This window comes from Lepidochelys olivacea, assembly GCF_965140295.1.
Source record: "Lepidochelys olivacea isolate rLepOli2 genome assembly, chromosome: 1".
NCBI lineage: Eukaryota > Metazoa > Chordata > Testudines > Cheloniidae > Lepidochelys > Lepidochelys olivacea.
Window position 1 is genome coordinate 176,627,419 of NC_140411.1, and position 12,575 is coordinate 176,639,993.

A 12,575-nucleotide genomic window follows, 5' to 3' on the forward strand; every position below is an offset into this window, starting at 1 on the left:
TCTGGAGAAATATATCAAAAAGATAGGGCCATCTGCTAGCAAAGTGTACTCATTATGCAGCATCAAGTGATTTTCCTGGATACTTGAATTTTGCCACTGCAGATCAATTTCACAGCATTGGAAACTGTCTCTGAGCTACAGGATAAAAATAAATTCTGTGCCTAAAGAATCAAGAGCGGTCTTGAAAAATGTGCAAATAAATAACTGAGCAATCCATTTATATCAAATATTTATGCAAAGATAAATTATTTTGTTACACTGTAAATTTATGTCCATTCAATTTACAGTACACCAACTAAAGTGGAATGTATGAGGGACTACAGGAAACAAAAATGTAATGATTACTACAAACAATTTTAAAACTGACAAATATTGTAGATATTTCCGCCTATAAACCTCAAATGCGTTGTCCCTTCCATTGCTAAGTTGTAGCCGAGTTACTTCCCTTAGCAAAATAGACACATCCTCTTTCTTTATTTAGCATCACATGTTTCGTTTAATTAATAATCAAATGTTACATACAAAAATGATTGGAATAGTTGCCTCAAGGGGGAGCTTACAGTTCATCTTGGTGATCCATTGCAATCTCAAGCCATTCCAAGCTAATGTGCTGAGATGACATTATAATGGAGCCCGACTGTCAAATATTGTTTTTGCTTTGTTTTCAGTCATTAAATTGTTATACCTCCATGGTACTGTCCTTCCTGGGGTTCTTTGAAATCCATAATGTGGACTGGTTTGGGCTGGTTTTTGTTCTTCCTTTACTAAAAAATAGAAATATAAAATAATTTCAATTCATTTGATCCCCCTGTGGCTCAGATTTAGGATGCGGCTAGGTCAGGGTATGTCAGACTTGCATCCATCCATTAATTCAGAGTTGCCTCTGTTATTGATTTAATGTAGTTTCTCCTCCTACAATAAAGTTATACACAAGCTCTGCCTAAATGCATCACCACAGTGATCAGCAAAGGCAAAGAAACCACTAAATTATATTTGAAAGGAGGGTAAATTATTTTGTCTCCCTGTAGACTTAGATTGTCCATGCTGTACTATATTGTTTAGGTTCAGATTTTGCCACCCTTCCTTACGCTGAGCAGTACCTTATGCTGACAGCAGTCCCAGTGGCAAGGTTTTCTTCCATATGAACAAGTGGGACAAAATCTTTCGTTACAACTTGATCCATTTTCTACTGAAATCAATGAGCATTGGAGAAGACCCTAAATGAGGGTCCAATGACTTATGAGGAGAGGCTGAGGGAACTGGGATTGTTTAGTCTGCGGAAGAGAAGAATGAGGGGGGATTTGATAGCTGCTTTCAACTACCTGAGAGGTGATTCCAGAGAGGATGGTTCTGGACTATTCTCGGTGGTGGAAGAGGGCAGGACAAGGAGTAATGGTCTCAAGTTGCAGTGGGGGAGGTTTAGGTTGGATATTAGGAAAAACTTTTTCACTAGGAGGGTGGTGAAACACTGGAATGCGTTGCCTAGGGAGGTGGTGGAATCTCCTTCCTTAGAAGTTTTTAAGGTCAAGCTTGACAAAGCCCTGGCTGGGATGATTTAATTGGGGATGGGTCCTGCTTTTGAGCACGGGGTTGGACTAGATGACCTCCTGAGGTCCCTTCCAACCCTGATATTCTATGATCCTATGATTCTATGAAATGATGAACTGACCACAGTAGAAAAGTCCTAATTATGGCCGGTCAAAAAAATTTCCAACAACATTGGTTTTTCCTGGAAAATTGGGTTATTGAGTAATAAAAAGTGTTTACTTTCTACAGGAAAAAATATTTTTCATCAAAAAATGGAAGTCTGAAAAAATTAATTCTGAAATGTCGCCACAGTACCTCATGTTCCCATTTTTTTCTGTGGGCTGGGATCCCCAGCCGGACTTCATCTTGCATGATCTACTGGGGCTGGGACTTCCAGGATGCACCACTTCCCCTCACCCCGAGGGGGAAATGGTACATCCTGGGAGATTATATCAGATCAGGAAGCCCAGATTTTACAGGAGAAAGGGAGCAAACTACAATGCCTATGTTACACCATGGCAGCAGTTCAAAATCCAAATGCTTTGGTTCCCAGACAAAATATTTCAGTTTTTTATTTTTTCCCAAAGGGGAGGGGGGTAATTGGAGTAATTGAAAAGATTCCCATTTACTTCAGTGGGTTTTGGAGCTGGGCTGTATTCTTCTAAGCTTTACTCCAATTTTACACTAGTGAATCCAGCCCATTTTGTTCATTTATGTCTGCGGTACCCTGAATGGAAAGTCATCTAACCAAAAAACAGTTAAAAATATGCACTCTACAGTACAACATATCTAAATACCATGGATCAGAACCTCAGCTGCTGTATATCTTCAATGGGTTCCATGAAACTGTGACTATTGACACCAGCAGAGGATCTGACTCTGCATGCAATTTCTGCGAACAATGTTAAGTAAGGAGCAGTAAATAGTTTGAGGATATTGTCTGGAATTGTTGCTTTGATTGTGAAATACAATCATAGAAACTGAGACATATACCAGGTTGGAATTTAAACTTTCTGCAAGGCATTCGGATGATAATGGAGATGGGTCTGTGAAGCAGTTTCTCCTTGCTTCCCTGGAAGAAAGGAAAAGGAGAGCATCTAAGCATGAATGAGCTGAGTGTTGCTACTAATTACAGGAGAGATGCTCTGCTTCCCTTTACCACTACCCTGGAAGAGCCCAAATCATCCAAAACTGCCCATGTTATTCCAAGCTAAGCAAGTCCTGGAAGGCCATGGGTTATGGCTCCACAGCAAGCTAACCTTTCAGAGGAAAGGTCATCCTCCCATGAAAGCCCACAAAAGAAAAAAGGGAGAAGAAGAGACTCATTTGTAAGTTGGGAACTTCCTTTCATGGTAGAACTCCTCACATAAAGCACTGGAGTTCCCAACTTCTTGTGCTCTGCTCTTTCTAGCTCTTGGAAAGTGCAAAGTCCTTTTCTTGGATGAATTATTACAGTTTCAGGGTCATGATCTGAAACCCACTCAAGTCAACAAGTCTTTCCATTGACATCACACACTCACATTCTTGCATGGTCTATCTGGAAAGATAGGCAAGGCCTGAACTCAGCCTTTTAGAACCCTTTGCATGGTAGCGGAGAGTGTAGAATGAGCTGCTAAAAAAAAAAGATCATGAATGTACCTGCCATGCTACTTACCTAGAAGGCCAATCCCACTGTTATGCAAGGTGAGATATATCTCCTAATCCTTACAATGTTATGGATGGATGGCCTTCATCACAACCTTCATGGAATCTACCAAGGCCCTTTTGGTCAGCATTGGAATCACAGTGGTTGTATGGAGGTATGGATTTGCCTGACACGTTACTATTGGTGAGGCTGGGAAATGCAAATCTTCCACTTCTTTGTGTGGAAGTGCACGTCATTAGGATACCGTACACATTCTAATGTAGGCCTCATGCATCTGGAGGGATACGTTTACTAAATAACTGTGTGATGCCAAGGAATACCGCAGTGATAGTTTATATAAATATCAGGAGATTGTTTCTCATTTGGGGCAATATTTTTTTTAACGTTTCAGAAATTGCTTATCTTTTATTTTGTTTTCTGTTTCACAAGGAAGAATTAAAACTGAACCCCACCAAAACAGAGAAAATTAAGCCTTTCAAATTTTAAAAAATCTAAAAGAAAGCCCACGTGGAACATCGCTCCACTTTACTGCCGAAACTCTCCCATCGGCTATTCCCTGGGTCCTCAGAGTTGTTAGTGATCCTGCCCTCCCACCAAAGCTGACATTCAGGGGCAGAAGAGGGCCAGCAATGAAGTACTAGCATCACAGTCATATGTATGTGCTTGGGAGGAGGGAGGCTCCACCACCAATCAATATGCTACAAAAGTGCTAACTGCTACTGTCAAAACAGATGCATTCTTAAATGTTAGCTGCTGTGATTTCAGTGCTGAGTGCTGGAATCCAGGTAATTACACTGTCCATAAACATGTTTGTTTTTGTAAAGTTCTTCTGCTCTGGCAGTGTCTTTCTTGCTCTTCCTGGATGGCTAGTGAATCAAGACATATCAGGCTGCTACCCCTTTAAGTTTTTCTCCTAGCAACTTATGCCCATTCAGCCAGGGAAGAATTCACCCTTTGTGCAGAAAGTTGGGGGAGAGGGGTGCTTCTTGTGCATACTCCATGTCAGTGAAGCTTCCCAATGTCATTCCCAAGAGACCAGTTCTAATATAGATGGTGATCAGGCTGGAGGAAGTAAAGGAAAATTGCAACAGTAGGGGCAGAAAAAATTGTCCTCATTGGAACTGGAAAAATTCCTTATGGCAGCATAGTGTGTCTTAAGGGATCTGTGGATCTACATTAGGCCAGAGCCTTTTCATTGGTGAAAAGCCATGAACATGAATTTTCAGCTGTCAGATATAAATAAGTTGTTTGGATTTTCAGGGACAACAAGATGCATACAGCACAACTAAGAAGGAAGCAGGGGAGAGATGTAAGCATTCTTTATGTTTGAAGAGCTTGCTAATGGAAACCTGAATTCATCATTGTAAGACAATTTCATATCAGTGTATTGAAAGTATTTACCTTTTGTGTAGCATCTGGAAACAGCAAGTACCAAAGGCCACTAATATCAACAACAGCAGTGGTATGGTTGGTATAACAACATAAATTAAATTTGGAATGATACCTACAAGGAAAAAAAGTCTCTCATTAGTGCATACTGCATTGAAAGATGCTGTCCCATCTCACTGTATCTCTCTGTACGCCCACAGAGTTCAATTCTGAATTCCTTGTGCAGAAAGACTGCTAATCATTTTAGAAGGAAGATATGAATGCATTAGGAATGTAAGAATAAGCCCCCAATATTTCATGCAAAAGCTGTCCAGAAGGTGCATACTGTAGTTTTCAGTATAAGATTAATATCTCATTATACTTACACTGCAGCTAAAATGTACATCTATTGTAGCAATGTACACTTGATTACATGCTATGGGCTGAATAGACACAGCTCTTATTCAGCCATGCAAGGGAGTAAGCGGGCATAAGTCCCAGGTCCACTCCCCACCCCCATTCCCCTTTACAGTCTGAAAAGTTACAGGCTGCCCTTATGTCATTTGAACTTTTTTTTTTTCTCAGTATAGCAGTTAAAGAACAAAAACAATTCCTGAAGCATTAAGTCTCCTTTGAGATAGGAAGAGGTGAGGCCCTGTCCACGCAAATGCTTACAGTGGGCTCAAGAAGAAGGATGTTTAGACTCCAGAGACAGCTGTTGTGTGTATAATGAAGGAACCATCCTTTGCCCCTTCATTAATATGCCACCATAGACTTAACATGCTGCTGCTTACTGACCACCATGTAGTAACAAGCAATCATCATTGTACAGCTATGTTTAATAGGATCAGCTTCCAGGTTCAAGAGAGAAACTGTGATTACATTTTAAATAGGTTTATACCCACATTTCATTACCGTACATAAGATAAAGTACTCATAGTTGTCTAAACCTGACCCACAAGCTCGTACTCTGGATACTGTACTTCTTACCGACTATTTTTGAATATACTTTCACTTGCAAGAGCAAATGTTTAAGGCCAGTTTATTTGTTAATCGTAATTTGGCTTTCTATATACCATAGCACTAGTGTTAAATACAGTCTCTTTGTATGTCATGCATTGAAAAGCATAGTACCTATTTATTTATTTATTTACTTACTTACTTACAACAACAGCATCTGCCCTTGAGTGCTCAGATGAAAAATTGCTCTGAGAAACTAAGCAGGTGCAAATGGAGATCCACGGTTGGTTGCGGCTGCTGCTGCTTATCTTTCCCATGCACCATTGTAAGCCCCATGTTTTACCTCTCCATTATCTAGCATTTTTCAGGATTCTTTTTTTCTTTCTTGGCCTATTAGCATTCTTGTTATATATTCAGAGAGCTGCACAATAATGATGACATTTTAAAATAAAATGTTATTCTTTTAAATGACAACAATGGCAACAAAATAGTCCATTGACTCATGTAAAAGTATATGGGGGGGGCTGGTAATGGGACATGTGGGCATTCACAACAAGGGAATTGATTCAAATCCAGTTGAGATGGATAGTAGTGGAAAGTTCAGCTGATCAGTGAGCCAGATGTTGAGCTGCTCCAGAGAGATGTTGCGTGCCTCAATGCCCACTGACATTTGTGAGAGTTGAGGGAACTTAGCACCTCTCAAGAATTGCTTGGAACCATGCAGAATATCAACCCTTAAATTAAATGAATTGGTGGGTCTCTGAGCAGTTCTTAGAGGGTAGATGGCCCCATCCCAAAAAACAACACCACAGCAGGAACTTTTCTTGGCAGTTTCTCAGATGCTCTCAACCTAGAGATGATCCCTCCAGATAGGGGTTGGGGTACATGGGGAACCTTGCTTTACCATAGGGCTATTGGGTAGATAAAACAACACTTCAGTCCCTAGACCTATCAGTCTGGCACCTTTTGTGAGCACTAAAATTCAGTTTTAAAAGAGAAAACAAGTGTCTTATGTTTGTGTTAGACCATTTTACACATTGCTGGCCTTGACTCTATCAGAGATATTTGAGGCCTGATCCTGTAATCAGATCCACAATGGCAGAACCTTGTGCCCTGGTAGAGATCCACTGAGTTCAGTGGGGCACTGGTGAGGTGCAAAGGTCTGATCCAGGTTCATGCAGATCCAATTGCAGGGTTGAAGACACAGTAGCAATATTTGAAATAGTTGAGTATTCCCTCCCAGAAAGCTAATCATAACCATTGATTCCTGCAAGAACAACTAAAAGAAACTGATCAGAAGTCTTGGATTATTAGTCAAGAGTATTGTGATGGGGTGGACTAGGCCCAGAGGACCCCTGCTGGAGGCCTCCAGGTGCTACCACACTCCATCTCAGAGAGGAGTTGAGTCCTCCAACTGGCCTAGAGAGGCTGTGGAGTGGGGGAGAGAAGCAGCCAACGAGAGAGGCTGCAGGAAGCAGCCAATCATGGCCCAGGAGGGTGATACAAAAGGAGCTGCAGAGCTAGAGTCAGGTAGTTGTTGTCTGGAGCTAAAGGAATGAGGACTGTGTTCCTGTCTGGCTGAAGAAGCAGCAGCAGTACCATGGACAGATCAGTTGCTGGCAAGGACCAGAGAGCAAGAGGGAGCTCCTGGCTGGCTGTTGGGACTGAAGATAGAATAACAGCTGGGGCCAGAAAGGGTGAAGAGTTCAGGAAGCCCTGGGGTCATGGCCCCATACCAGGATTGAGGGACTATTTGAGGCTAGCCCAGAAGGGGCTGTCGGACTGATTAAGGAGTGAGCCCAGGGAGGGCTGCAGGAGGACAGTGGCTCCAGGGAGGAAGCCCTGGGGGGTCTGGCCCCATACCAGGGCTGGGATTATTTAAAGACTGAGCCTAGGGAGGGCTACAGAGATACCAATGGAGGCATACTGGGATAGGCCCCTGGTGGATTGTACACACCAGAAGGGGTCCATTTTGTTTCACATACAGATTGCATGTGTGACTTGGCCAGAGGGCTGAGGTGTTGAAAACCTGCCTAAGAAACCACCGACAAAGGTCACTGCAGACTAAAAGAGTGAAGGCACATGCACCTGGCCAGGGGACACTCATGAGAAGTGGGTGCCACCCCTTACAGGTATATTTTCAGCAGAGCTTTTAGGAATAAACTGTCCAATTCCCATCAACAGGGAAGTTGCATATCTAATCTAATTCCCTCCATCCTCTGTTACTATTTTACTTTGAACATTAAAACACTATGAATAAATTACCTGCTTCAGTAACAACTACATGAGAATTATCTTCTCGTTTGTTTTCATCATAAGGCTTTCCTGCTGCCACTGATGGGAAAACCTCTGCAAAAGAAGTTAAACAGATTAGAAAAATAGCAACTGTATAAAGAGAGGTTATTACATATTGTAGCATCTGTTCATAGTTTTTTATGTTTAAAACAGATTCATATTTGTTATCTGAACTGTTTCAGCATTGAATAAGTTATTGGAAGTAAATGTGTCTACAGAACTTTAGTGTATTGTTAGGATTAAATATGGAATAGGAATTAAAAGCAGCAGTGTTTTGAACTGCATCTATATGTTTGCAACTACAGCTGCAAATATTCCTCTCTGCAGGATTCTTTTTCAATATTTTCCACTACTAACACAAGTCTGTTTAAAAAAATAAAAAACTATGTAACTTTTCCTGGAGCCTGTAAATGATTCATGAGATTGTGTCTTTACCATTACAACTCAAGCTAAAAGTTTTTTTAAAGTTTCTTACCATAATCTGTCTCTGATCTGTCGCCTAGTTCTTTTTCTAGGACATTATCTGTTAAATCAATAGTTTGAGAATGAAAGAGTAAGAGTAATAAAACAGACACCTTTTACATTGTTTTACACCTAGTACCACAGCTCAAAACTACGCCCCCATGTTCATTAAAAAGCACAATTATTGCAGAGTTCTTTAACTTCATATTTCAATATTTGGCAAGCACCTTTCTGAAGAATGTTTGACACAAAACATTCAAGTTAAGAGTTGGTATCAAACTACTTCTAGTCCATACTTCTGTACAAATCTATATAAATAGGAATGCTGCAGTTTAGCCTTAAACCCATTTTTTTTCTGGTGGAATTTACTAGTTTGTTGGATGAATAATTGAACCCACCCTTTTCTTGTGTCAGATTTAATTTGAATACAACTTTTCTTAACATCTCACTTCTCTGATAGTTAGAGGACCCTAGAACATACTAAAATGGGCAGTTGTCTTAATAGTGTGGGCTAAAGAAACCTTTTCTTATTTCCAACATGATTATCAAAAAATTAGCTGTGGAGCAATAAGAAGTATGAACTAGATGTTTTGAGGGCAGATATCAAGGGGTTTTTTGTTTGTTTGTTTATTTTTTCGCTACAGACATCCCTAAAAACAAAAAAGGATACATCAGGGAATGATTAGAAATTGGATGGTAAGGAAATGCAATCATTGCAGAAGAGGAAGATAATGTTCCATTTCTAATTATAAATAACCAGTTGGAAACTATAACTATAAGACATGCAGCAAAGGCCAGTTAGGATGTAGAAATGGGAGAGTGGGGTTATGTATGTCTAAAGGATTCCATAGATTATTGAAATTATTTTGAATGGAGAGGATGATCACAGAAGTAGAATTTGTATGGTTATTTGACAGGTTTCAGAGTAGCAGCCGTGTTAGTCTGTATCCGCAAAAAAGAAAAGGAGGACTTGTGGCACCTTACAGACTAACCAATTTATTTGAGCATAAGCTTTCATGAGCTACAGCTCACTTCATCGAATGCATCCGTGGAAGTGAGCTGTAGCTCACGAAAGCTTATGCTCAAATAAATTGGTTAGTCTCTAAGGTGCCAGAAGTCCTTCTTTTCTTTTTATGGTTATTTGGATACCATTCCCATGCCATAAGATTATGAACACCAGTTGTATTACTGGTCTTTAGCTCAAAACAGTAATGCTCAGAGTTCAAAGAGGTAATAAAATCTACTACAATTACTTCAGCTTCTCTGATAAAAACTGGTTACATTGGGACATGGCTTGGAGAAAAATGTCAAAATACTAGAAACTATTGCTTCTAGAAGTAGCTAATTCTGGAACATAAAAGGGTGGATTAATTTTTAATTTGATCTGAAAATCAAGATGCAGGAGGAGTTGGCTCAAACTAAATGTGGTTATAGCTACCATTATATAATTAAGATCCACATCCTTTCAAGGTGAATGAGATTCAAACCCACAGCTAGTACTGTGACATTAAACATAATCAAGGGAGGTCCCTCATCTCCCCCAGCCCCCAACTGAAGATATTACTTAGATGGAAAACAAAAAATTGCAAGTGACCATATGCAGATTAGGCCTGGAGGCTGGCTGAGTAAGGGCTTGTCTACACTACCACTCAGGGTCGATCTAAGATACACAACTTCAGCTCCGTGAATAGCATAGCTGAAGTCGACATACTTAGATCTACTTACTGCGGTGTCTTCACTGTTGTAAGTTGACAGCTGACGCTCTCCCTTTGACTCCGCTTGCACTTCTCCTTCTGATGGAGTACTGGAGTTGACAGGAGAATGTTCAGCGGTTGATTTATCATGTCTACGCTAGACACGATAAATCAACCCCCACTGGATTGATGGCTGCTCGCCGATCTGGTGGGTAGTGTAGACAAGCCTCATTGCCTAATGAGTCACAGAACTCTACTCACAGCATGAATTTCAGTAGCTCCATCATAAAGATGAAAAAACAAGACATGTTTAAGTACTTCAGAAGTAGGAAGTTTGAGGAATGGAGATCAATTGGTTCTCCTACTCTGATTTTTCTAAATTTGTAAATCTCGCTGAGATTGAAACAGTCACCTTAATCTGCATGCAGACTGTTGAGATGTACGGTCTGTAAGGTGTAAAACATTCTAGTTTGTAATGGACATCTTGTCACTTTTGTGGTTAGAGGTTGATTGTGTGGGAAGCTATTGGATGGGAATCTCTGCAGGTTCAGGTTATGCAACTGAAACTCTGGTTCAGTGTAAAACTCTGTTTTTACATGCAGCCTGGCTTTGATGAGGCTGGTTTACAACCTGTTTGTTTTTTGTATGCAGTTTGGCTAAATTTATCCTGGTATTTGTATGTTCTCTTTGTGGCCACAGTGGACAATTTAAGACTCAGTAATGCTTTGAGTACCATAATCCTGGTAAGAGACATGGTGTTTATCTACTGCCAAGCATAACTACGATAACTAAAGTTATAGCCTCAACTTCAAGCTTGCTTCCAATTTCCTTGTTCTGGCTGTCCAGTTTTAAGTCTCCACAACTGGTATATGCAGGATCCAGAAAAGATTCCCATGTTGTCAAGGTTCCTCCCCCGCTCTGAACTCTAGGGTACAGATGTGGGTACCTGCATGAAAACCTCCTAAGCTTACTTTTACCAGCTTAGGTTAAAACTTCCCCAAGGTACAAATTAATTTTATCCTTTGTCCTTGGAATATCCACTGCCACCACCAAACTCTAACTGGGTTTACTGGGAAATGTAGTTTGGACACGTCTTTCCCCCCCAAAATCCTCCCAATCCTTGCACCCCACTTCCTGGGAAAGGTTTGGTAAAAATCCTCACCAATTTGCATAGGTGACCACAGACCCAAACCCTTGGATCTGAGAACAATGAAAAAGCATTCAGTTTTCTTACAAGAAGACTTTTAATAGAAATAGAAGTAAATAGAAGTAAAGAAATAACCTCTGTAAAATCAGGATGGTAGATACCTTGCAGGGTAATTAGATTCAAAACATAGAGAATCCCTCTAGGCAAAACCTTAAGTTACAAAAAAGACACACAGACAGAAATAGTCATTCTATTCAGCACAATTCTTTTCTCAGCCATTTAAAGAAATCATAATCTAACACATACCTAGCTAGATTACTTACTAAAGTTCTAAGACTCCATTCCTGGTCTATCCCCGGCAAAAGCAGCATACCGACAGACACAGACCCTTTGTTTCTCTCCCTCCTTCCAGCTTTTGAAAGTATCTTGTCTCCTCATTGGTCATTTTGGTCAGGTGCCAGCGAGGTTACCTTTAGCTTCTTAACCCTTTACAGGTGAGAGGATTTTTCCTCTGGCCAGGAGGGATTTTAAAGGGGTTTACCCTTCCCTTTATTTTTATGACACATGTCATTTCTGGAAGTTAAGCCAAACGGAAAAATCCCTGGCCTCTTGTGTCCTCATCTGAACTGGACTCTCTCTCTCTCTCTGTGCGCGTGTGTGTGTGTGCAATTTTCTTCCTGTTGCGCTGAACCTTCCTGATCTCCATTTACCTGTATTCATTTTACAGATGGGGAAAGTGAGGGACAGATAAGTTAAGTGACATTTCCAAGACCTCACAGAAAGTCAGTGACAGAGCTAAAGGGCGAGAACTAGTGTTACCTGAAAGTGGTGAAAATATTTTGGCAACATTTCACATGAAAACATTGGCCAATTCATTTCATCCTCATCATTCATTCTCAAGTTCTTTCAGTACAGTTTTCTGCAAAATGTTGAGGATCCCAAAATCCCCAACATTTTCTGCCAAAGCAGTGCCTTTTCTGTTAACATATACCACATATGAAATCTGACTTTAGCTTTTTCTTACCTGGACTATACTTGCAGATAAAATTGTGCTTCATGTTGCATCTGTCATCGTTCCACTGGTAAAGGTAAGCCCCCCCTAGACCAGGGTTTGCAGTTGGCTGATGATACATCACAACACAAGCTTCACTTCCACAGGAAGGCTCATCCGTATACCAGTTTCTAGCCGTGCATATAAATCAAAATGTTCAAAAATTGCAGCTAAAAGGCCCACCGTATCATCTAATGGAACCATTTGCAAGCATCCAGAAATGCCATAGTCTAGCGATGGTTATAGTACATAGGCTCCATTGTCCCTTAAAGCAGAATAAGCCGCATTTCCCCCCTCTCCTGCATGGAACAGAGTTGGGGGTCTACTACCAGTCTTGCAGGTCTTGGAGCATCTTCCTGCAGTTAAGGAGCATCCGTGCAGATGTTCCTTCCCTCCCTTCTGATGCCTGCTTCCCCTGCCACCTAC

General features: G+C 40.7%; 1 protein-coding gene across 4 annotated transcripts in view; it reads right to left on the minus strand.

The window, feature by feature from the left end:
• Window positions 1-276: 276 nt before the first annotated feature.
• Window positions 277-12,575, minus strand: part of CHODL (chondrolectin) — a 73,048-nt gene continuing 60,749 nt past the window's right edge. For 2 of the 4 annotated variants that reach the window (XM_084643674.1, XM_084643675.1), the window contains exons 3-7: window positions 12,123-12,280; window positions 8,271-8,318; window positions 7,766-7,849; window positions 4,574-4,676; window positions 277-764 (exon numbers count right to left, since the gene is read on the minus strand). In XM_084643674.1, coding sequence (XP_084499800.1) covers window positions 680-764; window positions 4,574-4,676; window positions 7,766-7,849; window positions 8,271-8,318; window positions 12,123-12,280 — 478 coding nt within the window. In that variant the 3' untranslated portion in view covers window positions 277-679. Of the gene's footprint in view, window positions 765-2,520; window positions 2,600-4,573; window positions 4,677-7,765; window positions 7,850-8,270; window positions 8,319-12,122; window positions 12,281-12,575 lie in introns of all 4 variants that reach the window. The other 2 variants (XM_084643676.1, XM_084643677.1) reach the window with 2 other exon arrangements.